The following is a 19,026-nucleotide window of genomic DNA, read 5'->3' on the forward strand; positions in this document are numbered from 1 at the left end:
GACACAAGCTGAGAAAAAATTAGAACAAATCAGAGTAAGTCATGACAAAGAACCTGATAGAACAGAAATGCAAGACAGTAATCAAAACCAGAATGGTCCATGGTATCCAAACTATGTTCTCTTTTAGCATGTAAAATGGACTTATGTTTCTGCACCGCATCACTCCTGTCAACAAGTATTTGTGAAAATTCCTTTCCAAGTGTAAAGCTAAGAAGACATTTCTTAAGTCTTACTTGGTCTCCCATATGGGATTAAAAAAAAAAGATAATGGTGTTTTACCATTCTGCAAGTGACTTTTGCTATCACCTTAAGGTTATAATTCTTCAAGGGAACATTATGATAACATGTAATGTTACCATTTACATGAGGTAAATACAAAACATGGGAATTATATTACTTTTGGAGTTCTCTTTTTACCCATTTGTGAAGGTTGCTCCTTATTTATCTAAGATTAAGACCAAACCTCCAAGTTTTCCACCTCATATGATAAACAGAGTACATCTTGTGGCAAATCAAGAAGCATAAAGCAGATATAAATCTTAATCTTCATAGAAAGTAGAAGGAGTTTGCTTTTTCTAGATTTTCATTACCTAATCCAGTCTCCAAAGTTATGAGACAAACAATAAACCTTTCAGATAGCTTCATTCATATAAAAATGGAGGGATTTTTTCTCTCTTCTGTATCTCTTTCTTATGTTGTCAGTATTAACTGTGCTGTGTGTTTGCATGTGATCTTTGAGTGAAAACTGAGGCAAAAGAGTCACTTTCCAGTTAGGTTCCCAGGGGAACAACACTTTCTCTCATCTTCTGCTTACCTCTGCTTGCTTTTACACTCCTCTTACAGAACAATATTCCATTACCTTTTTTTTGCTATTCTGTGTCAAGGTATTCTTTATTTTGCCCCAGTAGTCTCATGTCATTCATTTTACATTCACACCTAGTAATCAGATTACATCCTCCTCATGTTTGATGAAAACTGTTTACATGTTCTTAATTTCATAGATCCCTAGCTTGAAACTCACTGGATGATGTACACTGTCAATGTCAATGGCAAAATTACAGCTGAAGGGAGTAGGCACTACACTTTAAACAGAGTACTATATAAATAAGATGATCTGAGATTCCTAGAAACTGAATTTCTAAAACACGATTCTCAAAAAGTGCACTTTTTAACTTATATTTGCATTATCTTTCCTATTACGTACGTAAAGTTATGATATCATAAAAAACCCACCATATATCCTGATTAAATATATCAAAGGGAACAGTAACTTATGATTAAATCAATATATGTTTATTTAGGGAGGATTAAAACAGTAAGGTATAGGCTATCCATGTAAAATTTAAGCTAAAATCAAATATTTGATACATTATGATAAAACATTGTTAATTAAAACAATATGAGGATGTCTTTAAGGGAAAAAATAGAAAACAATATAGATTGTATACTTACATGATTCATAGGCAAGAGAAGACAAATTCAGTATACAAATCTTATTACTGGCATTTACTTTTTTTTATTAATTCATTCTGTAACTTTACTTTTTTCATATTAATGCGCTTCAGACATACTGTATGTAACAACATAGGAAAGATAAAAAACAAAGCTACTATGCATTATAATGATGATATAGAATGAAGTTTTAAGTGCTAACTTTGAGTTATGAGTTATTTATACATTACACATTTATATGTATGTGAGTTATTTATACATTACACCAAAGAGTCAAGCCTATAACAGGAAATTAAAATTATAATATCCAGCTCATACTATTATTATTTAAAATTGTTAAAGATTTATGTAATTGTGCAGCTGTTCCTTCAATGATCTCATGTAATGTGAATAAGGAACTATTCTTAAATATTTGAAAATCAAGAAAAATGTATGATTTTTTAGACTGTTCTGTTGTGATTACCAAGCCTGACATATTTAACAGTTTGGAGATAAAAAGATGAATTCAGCCCTAGAAATGTTAAATAAGTGTTTTGATTGATTGAGATTAAAAAGAAAAAATATTTAGAAAATAAATATCATTCACTAACATGTAGAAAACAAAACTATCAACATTTTTCTCTACAGAAAATATGATGTATGCAGTACAATACCTGTATATGCAAATTGAACAAGATCCCACAATGCATTGGGGTCTATGCCTTCCATTTTGATCTCTTCTTGCTTGGCTTCACAAACATCACTTGTAAACATGGCAGCAAAGTAGTCAGAGACAGAACTGAGAACAAGTCTGAAAAAAGTTTGAAACTGATGTCATTTACATTGATAAATGTATTAGAAATTTAATATATTAAAAAACTCTTACCTTTAAAAATAACTCTATTTTCATATAAGTTATCAGGAACAATACATTATTGATATATGCAGCAAAATACAATATGACATTTCATTCTAATTTGCTTTTGCTTCCCCTGATATGAACCAATTGGCACATTAACATATGACAATAAAACAGACATATAAATTAGTGCTCAGTCTGTCCGGTAATTTTTCAATCATGCAGATGTCCCAACTGTTAACAAGAGAAACTCTCAGTATCAAAGACAGTGATTAGTGAAACGCATTTCATCCTCCAGAGGCACTTTTCATTGTTCTTAAAGACTTATTTTTTATAAACATTATCAGCAGCTGACTTTACCCAATCCTTTGGCCCTCAGTAAAACTATTTGTAGCTTAACATGATTTTTTTTTTTTAATCATCTTGTAATCCAATGTTTTTTATTTAAAAAACATTTCCAAGGGAATATAATTTCAAAATACTTGCAAAACATGCAGGGCTTGATTTAAGAACTGATTTAGGTAAATCAAAGCCAAAGCAAGTACTAGGTCTGATGGTGGCCTTAAGCTAAGTCATTCTTCTAAATATCATCTACACTAATATTATGATTTTGTTAAGAGTGAATATTCACAGATGATCATGAGCTAGAAATGTGGAACAGTTATTAATAGCATACTACAAACTTCCATAAAAGATGGTCATATTTCTGGCTTAATTTGAAAACATAAAATACAAACACATTGATAAAAGACACAGAATCAGAACTGGAGAACTTGAAAACCAAGAGAAAATATTTAGCCATTTATATACTGTTAACTATGTTCTCCAACAACACCAACAAAAAGATATTGAACAAGTTACCACTTATCAGCCAGTGTGGTAATTCATGAATTTTGTTCTCTTAGTTTACTCCCATAGCAAAGTAAAATATGACAGTTTGAATGGGTTTCATAATTTTACAGTTCTTTAAGCTACTACATTTTATGTGCAAGTAGGGCAGCTTGAGAAAATATATGTGATCTTTACTCTGGCTCAAATGATATGCGATGACTAATTAGGTGTAATAGATCTACCAATTCTCACGTTATGTTCATCTCTGAAATCATGAATTTGATTCTAGTTCATAGACAGTTCACATTTATAATCATGTAATTAATAAAAAGCTATAAAAAGGTGAAACTAGAAAAATACTTTGTTGCTACTACCAGAGACTCCAAATTCACTATCTTTTTTTTTTTTTACTACTTAAAAATATTTACTTCTACAGCTGTTTAGTTACTCTCTCAGCTGACAATCACATGTGTGTGTTTGATCAAGTATGATAAATGTACAATTCTCGGTAACTAAAACAATTACAGTCCTTCTTCAAACACTTTTTCCAACTGCTCACATATAAATGACTTCATTAACTGTTATTAGTTGTTTGACTTAAAAAAAGAAATCACAGCAATAAAAGGAATCAATAGTTAACAGAAATAATAAATCACCTATTGTTGATCAACTGAATATATAAAAAAAATTAACTGATTTCAAGATACAAAGATTTATTTGGGAAGTGCTTCAGAGCCTGAACTGAAGTTAATGGAATTTGCTAATAATACTTACCTCTGAAAGGTGACACCTTTTGTAAATCTTAGTTGTGTTCCAGTATTGAGATAGAAAATGAAAAGTTAGAAATCAACGAGATCAATTAATTTGTAATGATCTGCTGGTTTTTGTAGCTCAGAAGGTTCCAAATAGCTCTAAATCTTGCTTTAAAGGCATGTTGACCTATTCATCAAGAAAGGTCAGGTGTCTCAGGATGTCACCTTTTTTCAGCTATTGATCTTGAAGTGAGAATGCATAATAAACTCTTTCATCCTTGAGAACCATAGCAGGTAACTCAAAGCTTAAAATTAGTTTTTAGATTCAGAAAGATTTTCTCCAGATTAATGGTCTTTGCTGCCACAACTAAATTCCATCTATTTGTGGTTTCTTTTATAATATAGAATATAACTGCTTCTTGTTGTGACTTTTTTAATCTACGATACCAAATTTTATTTCCTTTTATTATAGAACATTTCCTTGCAATTTTGACAATTGTTTTCATATACACCTTTGATACCGAATTCCTTTGACATTGTCAGTGCATTTATTAACAAAGAGAAGCAGACAAAATACACCAAACAAATATTCATTATTTATACCCTTTAAGAAAGCTTTAACAATATTTTACTGCCAACTGAGTAGAATCTCTGATGCCACTTGGACTGAAATCACTAAGCATGACACAAATGGTTTTTTCTACACATATTATGGTAGTTCATATGGGAGCTGAACATTCATTGCTTTTAAATTTGTTGCTCTGTAGATCATACCAGCTGACACTAGGTGTCTTCACTGATGGTGGTGTTCTACTCTTCTTACAGTAGGCAAAAATTTAGTATGTATATAGAGAAGGCTACATGATTTTCTACATTTTATGGCTTGCAGAACATAAGCTGTGGTATATCAATGCATGCACTTGAAAAAATTTCAGGAAAAAAAGGAAGCAGAAACTGGTTATCACTTCCAGAATACTTCTGGCAGTACAATCAAGACTAACACTTTTTCTGAGCAAAATACAACAAAGGACCAGATCAACTGTTTTGGACTACTCCAGGTAGTGATCACCTTTTCTGATGAGTGTGGTATTCTCCCTCACCAGCTTATCAAATCCAAAACAAGCTAAAACACCCTTGCAAAAAAATTAGCTAACAGTAATATAATCTATTATACACACTAATTGCTGCTCATGAGAAAAAATGTCCCGACTGATACACTTTTTGAGACCAATTATTGCCTGCCAACTTTAAATTGGCATCTCCTATCTCAGAATTCTTACGTGTAGCTAATTGAAATCACTCACTTTGATGTCCAGAATTTTGAACCGTCTTTTTTTTTTTTTTTTTTACTCAGTCTTTCTCACACACACTATTATAATTGGTTTTAATACACATGAAGTAGAAAACAGTGTCATTTTCAACTCAGCTTCAGTAACACAGCATGAACCCAATCCTTCTTATTCTCAACTCCCGAATGGACTCTGTAAAGCTTAGTGTTTACTGTAAAAGCTGTTGGTACTATAAGGAAATTTGCTTGTCAAAACTTCCATTCTATGTATAGTGATTTTGTCTGGGCTAGGTTTTGGTAGCAGGGGGCTACAGGGGTGGCTTCTTTAAACAAAGAGCTGCCAGAAGCTTCCCCTGTAGCTGATAGGGCTAATGCCAGTCAGTTCTAAGGTGGACCCCGCAGCTGACCAAACTCTGCCCAATTAATAACTGAAATAACATCTCAATGAATATGTTTGAGATGGGGAAGAAGTTGCTGCACAGATGCTAAATGTCAGCAGCAGCAGAATGGAGTGAGAATATGACATCTCCACAGACACCAAGGTCAGTGAGAAAAAGAGGGAGGAGGTGCCCACGCACTGAAAGACTCCCTTTTAACCTGTGGTGAGGACCATGGCAAAGCAACTGTGCCCCTGCAGTCCATGGAGGCCACCAGGGAGCAGAGAATCACTTGCAGCCCATGGAAGACCTCACATCAGAGCAGGTGGATGCCTGAAGGAAGCTATGACTCCGTGGGAAACTCACTCTGGAACAAGTTCCTGGCAGGACCTAGGAGCCTGTGGGGAGAGAGGAGCCCATGCCAGAGAAGAGGTTTGCTGTCAGGACCTGTGATCCCATGGGAGACCCATCTGAAGATTGTTCTCTCCATGATTGACCTATGTTGAGGCAATGTGTGGAGGGCTGTACCCTGTGGGAAGACCCCATGTTGGAGCAGTTTGTGAAGGACTGTAGCCCATGGGAAGGACCCATGTTGGAGAAGTTCATGGAGGACTATCTCCTGTGGAAGGGACCCCACACTGCAACAGCAGGAAGTAAGAGGCCTCCCTCTTAGAAGCAGCAGCGGTAAAGTCCATCTGTAATGAAATGACTGTAACCCCCATCTCCCTGTGCCACTGTGGGGGAGAGCAGAAGGGAAAGTCCTGGGAAGAAGGAGGGGTGAGGGGAGGTGTTTTAAGATTGAGTTTCCTTCTTATTTTCCCTCTCCTGTTCTGATTTTTCCATTAATAAATCAAACCATTTCTCCCCCAGCTGAGTGTGTTTAGTCTGTGATGCTAATTGCTGAGTGATCTCCATTTCCTTATCTTGACTCAAACCTCTCATTTTATTTCTCTCTCCTCTTTTATGTTTCGGAGAAGGAGTGATGGAACAGTTTGATGGGCGTCTAGCACTCAGTCAGGGCTAAACCATCATACTATGTTTTATCAATTGTAATTTATTTGTTTTGCATTGTTTGCATTTTTCAAAATTTCTTAAGTCTGCTTTCTAGAATCTATTTCACTTTGCTAAAGATGTGTAACATCCGATCTCTATTGAAGAATTTGCCACTATATGTAAGTCTTAAGTACACATATCTGTGAATGAACATAGCACAGCTGTATTGCTTATACTGTATGCATTCCATGAGCATCTGATACTGACTAATGCAAGAAAACAAGGTGAGTCTTAGGGCTATATACTGTGCATTTTGCTTCCTTCACACCCTGCCTTTAAGCTGTCTTTCCTTCTCTGATTCTTTTGTGTCTCCCTTCAGCTTAACCTCCTCCATTCATTTTTTTCATTTTATTGATACTGGAGTTTTTTTCATAAACTTCATTTCTCTGTAGCAGCACTCAAAATAGATTGAAAAAGATGGTTCTTTTCCTTAGAGAACTGAAAAAAGAGAACATACCTTACAGTTTATTGAAAAAAATTTATAAAAATCTATCAGGATGATAGTAAATAAAATTATACTACTTTATACTTGATCATCAAAAAAAAGCTATAGTTAAATTTATTTCAGTATTTATAATGGGAAAAATATTTTTTTGTGCTGAAGTAAAGTTTTTCACTTTTCATCAAAACAGTTGATCTAGAAATATTTGAGTAGCCATACTAAAGCATTTCTTTGCTTTATCTGTTTGTGGTAATTTTCTAATCATCCTATGGCACCTTTTCCAGAATATCAACTCACCCCTGACCCTTTATCTTGGGCATCAGAATGAACACAAAAACCTATGCTACTTTGATATTAACAGAAAACAGAAAATAAAAACCTCAAGATTTCTCGTTATAAACTCAACTATGCTTGACACACTATACTTCTCCCCCTCTAGTCTGTCCTGGTGAGGGTTCATCTGGAGTCCTGCGTTCAGTTCTGGGCTCCACAGCTCAAGAGGGACAGAGAACTTCTGGAGAGAGTACAGCACAGGGCCAACAAAATTATCAGGGAACTGGAGCATCTTCCTTATGAGGAGAGACTGCAGGAACTGGGGCTGTTTAGTCTAGGGAAGAAGAGATTGCAGGGCATGAATTTCCAGAGTGAGTGGAGAAACTAAAAACTCCATGTTTACAATATTTTTAAATTATGATGGACTGTTAATAGTGCAACAGCTTAGCTGAAGAGAAGGGAAATTATTATTTTAGCATCCTTAAGTTATTCTACTTTATTACATTTGTTTTTTATCTATATATGTTACAGCAATATAACAAAACAACTGAGGTCTAGTTAATTTTTCATATGTATTTAAACATCAGCTACTCTAATGGTCTGAAATGTTTGTTAAAGAGGTCTTCCTGCATTCTCAGTATCCTTTTTGGTTTCCTGGTCATAATGTCAGTTCTTGGTTGGTTACTAATGCCTTCCGCTATTCCTTTATGTGAAAGACTACACCTGTAACCTGTAATCTAATCTAATGAAAGATTAGATTAGATGATCACAATGTTCAGGAGCCGACAAAAAGCTTAAGCACTTTAAAGCACTTTGAGTCACCTGAACAATGAAAAGCAGCTATAATAAGATTGAGAGTTTGGTATGGTACATCCAAGTGAGGAACTAGAGCTCTGTGATTATGTTGTATAATTCCCCTTCTAATTTAACTGTCTCCTTTTTTTTTTTTTTTTGAGAGGAAAAACAAAAGTTACAAAAAATCCACAAAATCAAATAAAATCTAAACCGAAAACCATCACTAATGATAAAATTTCACTTGCCAGCATTTAGGCTATGCCTAGAGTTTACCTGGCATCCTTCCTATAAAAGTAACACAATTTAAAGAGCTTATGGCACTTTTATTCTTGAGGAAAAGTTACTTAAACATCATTGAAGGACATAATCAAGATATCTTATTGGAGAAAAGGGCAAGAACAGGAATGAAACTAGAAATTACATGGGGATTTTAAATTTTAGAGGCTTCTGGAGCGATACACAAGAACCAATGACAGTGTAACAATTTTTGATGTTTTTCACTACTTTTGATGAAATATACTGGCAATTCTTAACTGAATTTTTACTTTCATAGATACATTGAGACTTCAACATTAACTATTTTTCAGTGATTGAGTTTTATAACATTGTTTTGATTTTATTTGTTATAAATCAGAGGAAAATGAAAAAGATATCACTTTCACATTTTTTATTGAAAAATGTAGAAAGTTTTGCCCTGTTTTACTGAAAGAGATTCTTATTGTGCTATTTTGTAGCATATTACATCTATTGCATTCTCTTAAATTATTCTATTAAAAAGAGAAAATATATGAGAACCATTTTTAGGCAATAATTTTTAATATTTCAATTTATTAATTTTTAACATATTCAGCATAAGCTACAGCTTGTATTATGTTTTTATTGGATTTTAAAATCAGGTTTCATTTTCTCTAGGGTAAGACTTTATAAACTTTGTACAGAAAATATTTTACCAAATGCTATTTTATATGAAGCACTGAATATAAAAACCACAAATATTGATCATGGATTGCCCTCTGTAAACAAGCATTTTATATATTCTGAGGAATGCAAAATTAATGTTATCTACCCTACTGCATAAAAAAACCCCAAACCTTTAATTAGAACAGGCATTTTGCTGGATTTGCCTCTGACAAATCTGGAAAGGACCTGTGAAATCAGGTGGCAAACTTGGCAGCAGAGATCATGAGACAACAGAATTTAAGACAACAGATCCTGAGAGAAGTTAGTGAAATGAATAGCAAATTACAGCCCTGGATATCAGAACTGATTCCTGATTAAAGTCAAATGCAAAATTATCTGGGAGAAATAACAGATGTTGCCCCAATATGAGAAAAATGGAATTAGGGAGGCCCAAAGGCAGGAAGTAGATGAAGTTAAGAAGGAATGTGATGGGAAAGAAGAGTTTCTATAATTACCTTGGAGCAAAAGGAAGAGTATGATTTTTTTTTTTCCCACTGCTCAATAAAGCTTTCTTTGGCTTAGTCTTTATTATTATTATTATTTGGCTTAGTCTTTTTTTTTTTTTTTTTTTTAGCATGGTCTGTTTTCAGGCCTCTGGGTCCCTGTGCCTAGCAGCTAGATCTGTGGGGTATCACAACATAGGAAGATGTACTCAGGCTGCAGTTGTGTGAACTGGACATACACAAGTCCTCGGGAACAGAGAGGATATGTTCAAGAAGCAATGGTTGAGCCATCTGAACAATGTTACTGAATAGCTATTCTCTTATCTTTTACAAATCATAATAATTACAAGTGGTTTCTGAAGAGTGAAAATGTCAATTTCCATGTCTACCCTCAAGCTGGTAACCGGAAATGTTGGTACCCACAAAATTTGGCTAAGTATATATAGACTGCTTTGTCTCACCAAGAAGATGGTAGAGCAAATTTGCCTATAAGCCACATGCTGGGCCGCTAAAGTCAATGAGGACAATTAAAAACTGGAATAGGCTGCCAAAAGAGAAACCTTCACAAGTGACTATATTTAAAAACTAACTGTGTACCACTCTCAATGGCTTGATCTCACCTGGGACATGACTGTTTTGAGCAGGAGGAGTTGAATCAGTCTCTAAAAGGTCACTTCCAAATCTTTTAGGATTCTAACAGTAAAAATAAAAAGCTTTGTCTGCATTTGTCCAGTCACATTTGTCTAAAAAAAATGTAAACACTTAAAAAACAAAACATGAAAAACATAAAATTCAGAACACTTCTTAATTTTATCTTGTTAGAAAAAATTCTAGTTTATTAAGAATATAATCTTTTCAATTCAACATAATTCTACATAAATAATGATTGTTATTTCCAGTTCTTTTGAGAATTGGTTTTTGACTGCAGACCACAGAAAAGTAGAAAATCAAATGCAAAATTTTCTGAAGGTTTATTAAAAAAAATCTAAATACAATATTGGTTACTATTTCATAGTAACTATTTCTTCTTAAGGTATTTTTCAGGCTCCAGAAGGATTTAGATATACTGCAGAACTGAAATTCAAAAATGAAATTAAATTTACTACTGAAAGGTGGGCATATAAATATGAACATCTGTCTTAAAAATAGGAGTGAAAATAAACAAATTAATAAAAAAAAACTTACCGTTTCCTCTGTCTCTTTCTCTACAAACTCTGAAACTTACAAAAATATTCAAAAGATGAAAAAACTACAGTTAAAGTTATTAGATTTTATATTACATTTATTAAATGGAAAATTATATTAACTGTGGAATATTTCTATGTATCTAATAAATATTTTTTTCTGTTAGTTTAAGAATGTAGACTCAGAAATTGTTGTGTTTTTTTTTTAACCTCGTCTGTGTTGAAAAATGTGAAAAGCAAAACTAGGACAAGTAATTGTCAAGAAGGAACAACAAAAATCTCATTATTTCTGAAAAAAAAAAAAAAAACCAAAATGAAAACCATTTATTTGATGTAATATACCTCCCATTTTCATTTTACTGGGAGGTACCTTAAGGCAAATCTTGCAGCTCTGGAACACTGTAAATGCAGATAGACAGGAGGACTGAAGGCTAATATTATTCCATCTGAACTTGACATACCCATAAAGAAAAGATCCCAGTGATTTAGATAAAAATGCCTTCAGAACACAGCTACCAGGAGTACATAAAGTGCCAGATGTGTAATACATTTAACAGCAGTTGTGTCAGTTGCTAAGTCAGTGGGTAGAAATTATTGAAGATTTAGCTGGTAACTGGGATCCTGAGTATATGAAGACAAGGGAGAAATAGGAAAAAATGGCAGGTTTTAGAATATTGAAGAATTGAAACAAAGTCTTAAGAATGAAAACTGTTGAAAGAAGATAAGAAAGATCTCTATATTTATCACATCTGCTAATCTGAAGTCAAGTGGACTGTTTCATGTGCACTGCAAAACACCGAAGACTAATCTGTTAGTGCTTAAGGGAAGTTATTTTTCTATTTATTACAATTATTGAGACAATTTAAGTAATTTAATGATGGTTTCTGTCTGGTTCTACTTTTCAGTATTTGAACAGTAGCTCTGGCTTTGCAGTCTTGTATAATATACCTTGTTTAAGTTATTATTCTGGGAGCTGGAATACAGAATATTTAACTTACCTGGAAACGGAAAAAGAATAGTCTCTGTGTCCATCTTTTCTTAGGGCAGAAGGAACTTTTCTTAGGGCAGAAGGAACTTTTTAAGGCCCAGGTTATGTAAATGATCTTACAGTATTTTTCTACACTAGAAAGTTAATTTATGAAATATATTGGCTGTTTTTTTCATCTCCTGCTGATGAACTGTGAGTTGACCCTGGCTGCATGCCAGCTGCCTACCAAGCTGCGCTATCACTCCCCCTCCTAAAATGGACAGGGGAGAGAAAATGTAACAAAAGGCTCAGGTTAAGACAGGGATTACCATTATAGACAAAACAGTCTCGATGTGGAGGAAATTAGGTTAATTTATTGCCAATCAGAACAGAGAAGTGTAATGGAATATTAAAAAAATCTTAAAACACTTTCCTCCTGCCTGCCCTCTTTCCAGGTCTCTGCCTCCTTCCCCCCAAGCAGTGTAGGAGGATGGGGAAGGGCGTTGTGGTCAGTTCATCATAGATTGCCTCTGCCATTCCTTCCTCTCAGGAGGACTCCTCTTACTTCCCCTGCTCCAGCACAGGGTCCCTTCTGGACTTCTGCAACATGATTATTTCCCACAGGGTGCAATTCTTCACTAACTGTTCTAGTGTGGGTCAATTCCACAGGAACAGTACTTCTGGAACAGACTGCTCCAGTGTGGGTCTCACAAGGTCACAAGTCCTGTCAGCAAACATACCCTGGCACGTGCTCCTCTCTCCACGGGTTCCCAGGTCCTGCCAGGAACTTACTCCAGTGTGCGCTTCCCATGGAATCATAGCCTCCTTGAAGCATCCACCTGCTCCAGCATGGGATCCTCCCCGGGCTGCAGATGTATCTCTGCTCCCTGAGCCCTTAATGGCACAAGGGGCAGGGCCTGCGTCACCAGGGGCTGCACCACGGCCTGCAGGGGAATCTCTGCTTTGGCACCCGCGGCACTTTCTCTCCTCCTTCCCTGACCTTGCTGTCTGTAGAGTTGTTACTCTCATATTCTGACTCCCTTCTGCTGTTGCAGTTTCCTCCTGCATAGTAACTTCTTCCCCTTCTCAAATATGTTAATCGCAAAGGCGTTGTCTCCATTGCTAATTGGCTTGGCCTTGCCCAGCGGCAGGTCCATCTTGGAGCCACTTGGCACTGGCCTTATCAGATACAAGGGAAGCTTCTAGCAGCTTCTCACAGAGGACCCCCCTGTAGCCCCTGCCTCTTTTAAGCTCCAACTACAATACAAAACCAAGCATAGTTTCATATATGCTACCAGATAACCTTACAGAATTTTAGAAATTATGCCATGTGGCACTGTTGTCTGCTCTTGCAACCTGACCTGTGTTTCCCATAACCCTGCTCAAGTGATAACCACCAGTGAGATTCATATTGGATGTGTCTGGTCAAAGTGGATTTGGGGGAGATAGGTAACAACAAAATAGGCAAGGGTTAATTTGAACAATGTGCCTTCCTAACCATGGTGCTGGTCAATGTCTGACTCAAGCTAAATTTGAAAGAAACTAACTTCTGTAGTCAGTATGTAAATGTGACTATGAGTCAATTAACTTACTCCATACACAGTGGACAGCTCAGAGCCCATGGAACTCTCCTGCACAGCAGCAGGTTGCATGCCTGGGTCTCCCCTTGAATAGAGACACCTCTGAAAGTTGAAAGATTCCTTGCTGCAACAGATTCTCAGTGAGACTTACTGAGACATAATAAACTTCGAAATCTTAAGTGATAAAAAGGATTGACTGTGCATATATAATCTTTGGACATAAACTGTTCTCATAGTCTGGAACTATGTCTGGATCCAGTCTCTGAAAAGGAGTTTAGATAGCAAAGAGGTCCATTCTAAATCTCATGACTAAATGGGAGGGGTACCCCTGATGGTTTCTTCGGACTTGATCCTCTATGCTGTAGATGTCAAGTGAACCTTGCTATTGAATATTGTTATATCACTATAAAATTTATTAACAATTTTTGTTAAATTGCTAGTTTAAATTAATAAACCTACTGATACCTCTTATGAGTGATATGCGTCACTCCATCCATTATATGTTATAATTTTTATACTAGAAATTATGATTAAATGTAATCAAGATCTTTTTTACTTCACTTAAATGTATAGGTCATGGGGAATCAGTGTTATTCTACTGTAAATGTCTGAGAGATTCAGCATAACAGATTTATCAAAGTATCATGGTCTTAAGCTAAAACTGACACTGTGTTCAGTGAAGATATGCAGAAATTTCATTCTCCTCACATATGAACATCATCACAGCAGGGAGAAATGTTTGGCACGCTCATGAAAAGTTTGCTAGTTTAGTGCTATTTGAACGTTTGAAATCTGTACAAAAAAAAACCACCTTCAAAGACCCAATCTTCAAATATCACCTTTTGCAGAAACACTTAAGGTGTTTAAAGCAAGAGGGAAGTGGACATTAGTGACTACAGAAAACACTATTCTAGTAAATAAGCATACCCAAAACATTTATTACCATGGACCAATATCATTATGCCATACCTATGTGCAGGTATCTTGCGATTTCCAGCAATCAGGATAACATCACAGAGCTGCTGTTGCTTCAGGTAGCTCTCCATCTTTCTGAATGTTTGCTCTGCATGGTGAACAGCCTGGTAGAATTCCTCAGAGCTACATGAATCCATGTCACAGTGAGGTGGCAAGGGGTTGCTGGCTCCGGATAGTCTGTAAAACACAAGAGAAATTCCATGTTGATGAGATGTGACCAGGTGTTTAGAGCGTAACAGGCTTCTGGAATCTGATAGAAAGAACCAATGTAACCTTCCCAGCTTTCATTACTGGAAGCACAACACAGAATAATCTTACTGTATTGGGAGAGGCAACTAAAGTGTGTTAACACTTAAATTATTTTTATTTTAGCACAGACACATAAGTAATCCATTTCTTTCTTCTTTGATACAGTTATTAAAAATGTAAGTATGAACAACAATCAGAAATTTAGTATATCCATGTTAAGGTTAATAGTATAGCTATGTCTTCATTATTGAACTATGATTGGACTTTTTCTTGTTTTTACATTTTAGAGTAAAATTTTTTTACAGAATTAAACATTATTTTCTTTAAATATTAATATGAATACATAAAATAAAGAATGGAAAAGGCAATCTTATCTTTCCACTGATTCTAAGAGTGCCTATTCTAGTTCACTTCTTTCAATTCACATTTCTTTTACATCATTTGGCAAAGAAAATGAAACTTTAATTGACATAATTCGTAATTAATCTAAAATGTTTTGACAATGATAAATTACATACCTAATTTTTAACCAAAAAGCGCACTAATACCGAATGAATTTAGCCTACAAAGGTAACAGTTGGTGTCTACAATTAGAAAAATCGGGAAAAAAAAAATAGAAATAGGAGATTTTTTTTTTAATTATCATTACAGAGTCATATATTCTTAGTTTAAATTTACTCAGTTATGTCTTTCTAGTTCAAACTTTTGTCAAAAGTAAGAAAACATGTCAGCAAGTAGCAATGCTTCAGGAATCTAATGCTAATCTTTCCAAATAATTCACAACAGACATCACTCTTCTTTTACCAATATGTAATGAGATTGTATCAAATGATTTTATGTGCAGTGCTGAAAATGAAAATTTCTTAGATTAAGTTGATTTTTTTTTTTACTTCAACTAGATAGATACAAAATAGACCATCTAATCAATAAAAGAGAAACAATGGACATATTTTAGTCCAGAGTATCAAACAATATTATCAATTAAATCAAACAATCAAACAATAGATATTTTACTGAAAGATAAATAGTAAGGAGTACATAAGAAATGTTGATAATTTATAGTAATAATACAACAGTTTCATTGCATAAAGTTTCAATTCAGTACATATTACATAAGGATGAGATTAATAGGCCTATAAAATAAATAGCAAAAAATAATAAAAAATGAAAAGTACATAAAGATATTATTTTTTCTAACAAAACATAATAGTTATTTTTTTAAAAAAAATATTATTTTTTATGGACTCTTGGTAGACTACAATAGAGTTCAGAAAAACAGTATTTGCTTTTGACATATACTACTGATTTAGTTTTGAATTAGTTTTTTGTTCAAAAGTGTTCTACATATTCTCCTCCAGTCATTGTACAAGAATCCACAATTTTAACAAGGAAAAGTTGGTCTATCTTTCTGTCATGTTCAGTGACTACTAGGCTTTACAGTATTAGTTCAAAGTAGCTGGAAACGTGCATAATTGAAGGTGGCCTGCAGATAACTGTACAGGAACCAACTCAGCTACCTTTGTATCTCACCCCACCATCTATTCTGTGTGATATACAGATACTAACTGCATAGAATGAGTCACCTTTTAAAATTATTACTTACAGTAACTTCACACACATAGCATTAAATTATATCCTGAGAAAACATCAGCTTGTTTAAATTAATCAATATTGCCATTTGTACACTGGTAAAGTTATAATATGCGTGAATCTGTCTATAAGAAACTGAACTGGCAAAACTTTATTAACCATGATTTCTCAACAGAAACATTATGAAATACTGATTTAGAAAGAAACACTTCTTTAATTCTGTTATAGTCAATCTACAGCACAGGCTGGGGATCGAACTGCCGAAAAGCAGCTCTGCAGAGAGAGATCTGGGAGTCCTGACTGATAATAAGCTAAATATGAGCCAGCAATGTGCTCTCGTGGCCAAGGTGGCCAATGGCATCCTGGGATGCATCAAGAAGAGTGGGGCCAGCAAGTCAAGGGAGGTTCTTCTCCCCCTCTACTCTGCCCTGATGAGACCTCATCTGGAGTACTATGTCCAGTTCTGGGCTCCTCAGCTCAAGAGGAACAGGGAAGTGCTGGAGAGAGTCCAGGGCAGGGCCACCAAAATGATCAGGGGAATGGAACATCTTTCATATGAGGAAAGACTGCAGGAACTGGGGCTGTTTAGTCTAGAAAAGAGGAGACTGAGGGGGGATCTCATTAATATTTACAAATATCTAAATGGTAGGTGTCAGGAGGCTGGGACATCTCTTTTTTATTGTATCTAGCAACATAATGGGATGAAGCTGGAACACAAAAAGTTCCATTTAAATATAAGAAAAAGCTATTTCACTGTGAGAGTGACGGAGCAGTGGCACAGGCTGCCCAGAGGGGTTGTGGAGTCTCCTTCCTTGGAGGTCTTCAAGACCTGCCTGGACATGCTCCTATGCAACCTGATCTAGGCGAACCTGCTTTTGCAGGGGAGTTGGACTAGATGATCTCTAAAGGTCCCTTCCAACCCCTACCATTCTATGATTCTATGATCTTGTTACATAGTGAAGTGCTTCATGCTAGATAACTCTTGCAAACTCCTTCTAAAGGGTAAAATAAACATATTCATTCTATGAGTGACACAATCTGCTTATATGTTTCTATTCAATCCAGACTGCCAATCATGTTAATCAGAAATCCAATTTTATTTTCATATCTTTGGAAGATCATAAAATGTTTTCACATAGAACTGTAATGACAGAGATAAGCTCATTTGTATGGGTAGAAGGCAGATATTTCAGCTTTTTTCTTTTTTTTCTTCACTTTGTAGCCCCGCGCAAAATTCTTTAGATTTATTGATGAAGCATTAGAATGACAAGTAATTTACAAGAAATAAATCAGTGCCTAAGAAATGAGGTTGTTAGGGTTAAGCAGTTCTTCCCTTCCTCCAAAGAATTTAGAAGTGACAACAACAGCAATTATGAGGAACAAAAATAACAGGAATGAGCAGTTTTGAATGGGTTCATCTTGTTTGTTAGTTCAGAATTTAAGTCTAAGTCAGTTTACATGTGAGCCAATAGGATACTATTCCTGCCTATTCTTGGCTTTTCGAAACATGCTGCTTTTTTCAAGTCAGAAAAAGAGAAGTACTCTAGGTAAGGACATGCTAGTCCTATGAAGTTAGACTGCACTTCAGTAACATTAGTCTACTTTGTTCTGGAACCAACAGTGTTTGCCACAAATTTTGACCCCTTTCCTACTTAGCATTTATAAAAATTATTACCATTAAACAACACTTTCCTCCCTCAAACCCATCAGTTTACCTGTCTCTTAGTAAGTCATTCAATGACTGCTCAAAAGCAAGTCCCAAAGGCCCAGCACATACTAAATTACTATCCTGAAAACTAACAAACAATAATTTTAGTAGAAAACAGTAAATTAATATTTTATTTTCTAAGAAAGCCCAGACAAAAAGCCTACTACTTATTCTACTTCAGAGCTTCCTCCTCATTATAAATCCTCTGTCTGCATAAGCAATCAAATTCAGTCAGAGGCTTGCTAAAGTAGGAATTTGTTAAAAAGCTCCAGCCAGCAAATACCAGATATCTTCTACTATTTCTTGAAAGGCATATATAGGAATTTATGACCAATTAGCAATGTGAAAATAACAGTTTCTCTCTGCATATATTCTCTTGGTTTAGACGTAATCTGAACCACATAAGCAGTGACATGCTTGTTGATTGCATTCTGCAGGAACTTTAGCTCAAATTCACCTGAAGACTCCTGGAGATTCAGAACCTTTTTTTTAGTATTCGGATGCTTCAAAATTGTGTAATCAGTGAACAGATGGACTTTATCCATAACCTTTCTCAACTGATAAGTGCAAAACCTGAACTTTGTATGGCAAGTTCAAACACTCTGGGGTTATTCTGACTGGAACACTTTTTAATCTTTAAACAACTTAAAAGTACAGAAATAAGAAAACTAACCTTTCATAAGACTATAACAATAATATTGAAGGGTGATACTACAGGATGAGAAAGCTAAGTCTCAAAAACATTACCAACATTACAATTAACGAATAATCTCAACTGTTTCTTAATGAAGTGGCAAACCAGAATGCATATCACGTTAAAAAAAAACAAATTGCACCCCATCAACTTTCTACAGATTCATTTTCCGTGTTAAGAACCCCATGCTATCCTCAAAAGATAAATTTTTTAAGAGCTCAAAGGTGTTGATGAGAAAATTCACCCTTTGAGCCTTTATGGATCTTAAAACAGTGAAAATAGAAATTAAAGATTAACTGTGAGGATCTACAACATCTAGCTCCACAGAGCTCCACTTTTTCTAGAAAAAAAGTACTTTGATTTGAACAAGGGTGCTAATTCTCCAATCATACTTTACCTTCTCCTAACTTCTTTGAAAAAGACAAAAACAGGTATAACAGCAGTAAAATCCCAGTAAAATTAAGTGTACTGATTCTTCTCTCATTTTAACAAACCTTTAAGTAAGTACTTACATTAGCTCACTGTAACAAGGTAAAGGTACTTCCAGGGACATGTTTAAGATCTTCTGCCTTTTT

At 35.0% G+C, this 19,026-nt stretch overlaps 1 protein-coding gene across 1 annotated transcript in view; it reads right to left on the minus strand.

The window, feature by feature from the left end:
* Positions 1-19,026, minus strand: part of KLHL1 (kelch like family member 1) — a 215,561-nt gene that overhangs the window by 137,791 nt on the left and 58,744 nt on the right. The window contains exons 2-3 of the mRNA XM_061995414.1: positions 14,205-14,387; positions 2,106-2,242 (exon numbers count right to left, since the gene is read on the minus strand). Coding sequence (XP_061851398.1) covers positions 2,106-2,242; positions 14,205-14,387 — 320 coding nt within the window. The remainder of the gene's footprint in view (positions 1-2,105; positions 2,243-14,204; positions 14,388-19,026) is intronic.

Source organism: Colius striatus, chromosome 1, assembly GCF_028858725.1.
Source record: "Colius striatus isolate bColStr4 chromosome 1, bColStr4.1.hap1, whole genome shotgun sequence".
Lineage (NCBI taxonomy): Eukaryota > Metazoa > Chordata > Aves > Coliiformes > Coliidae > Colius > Colius striatus.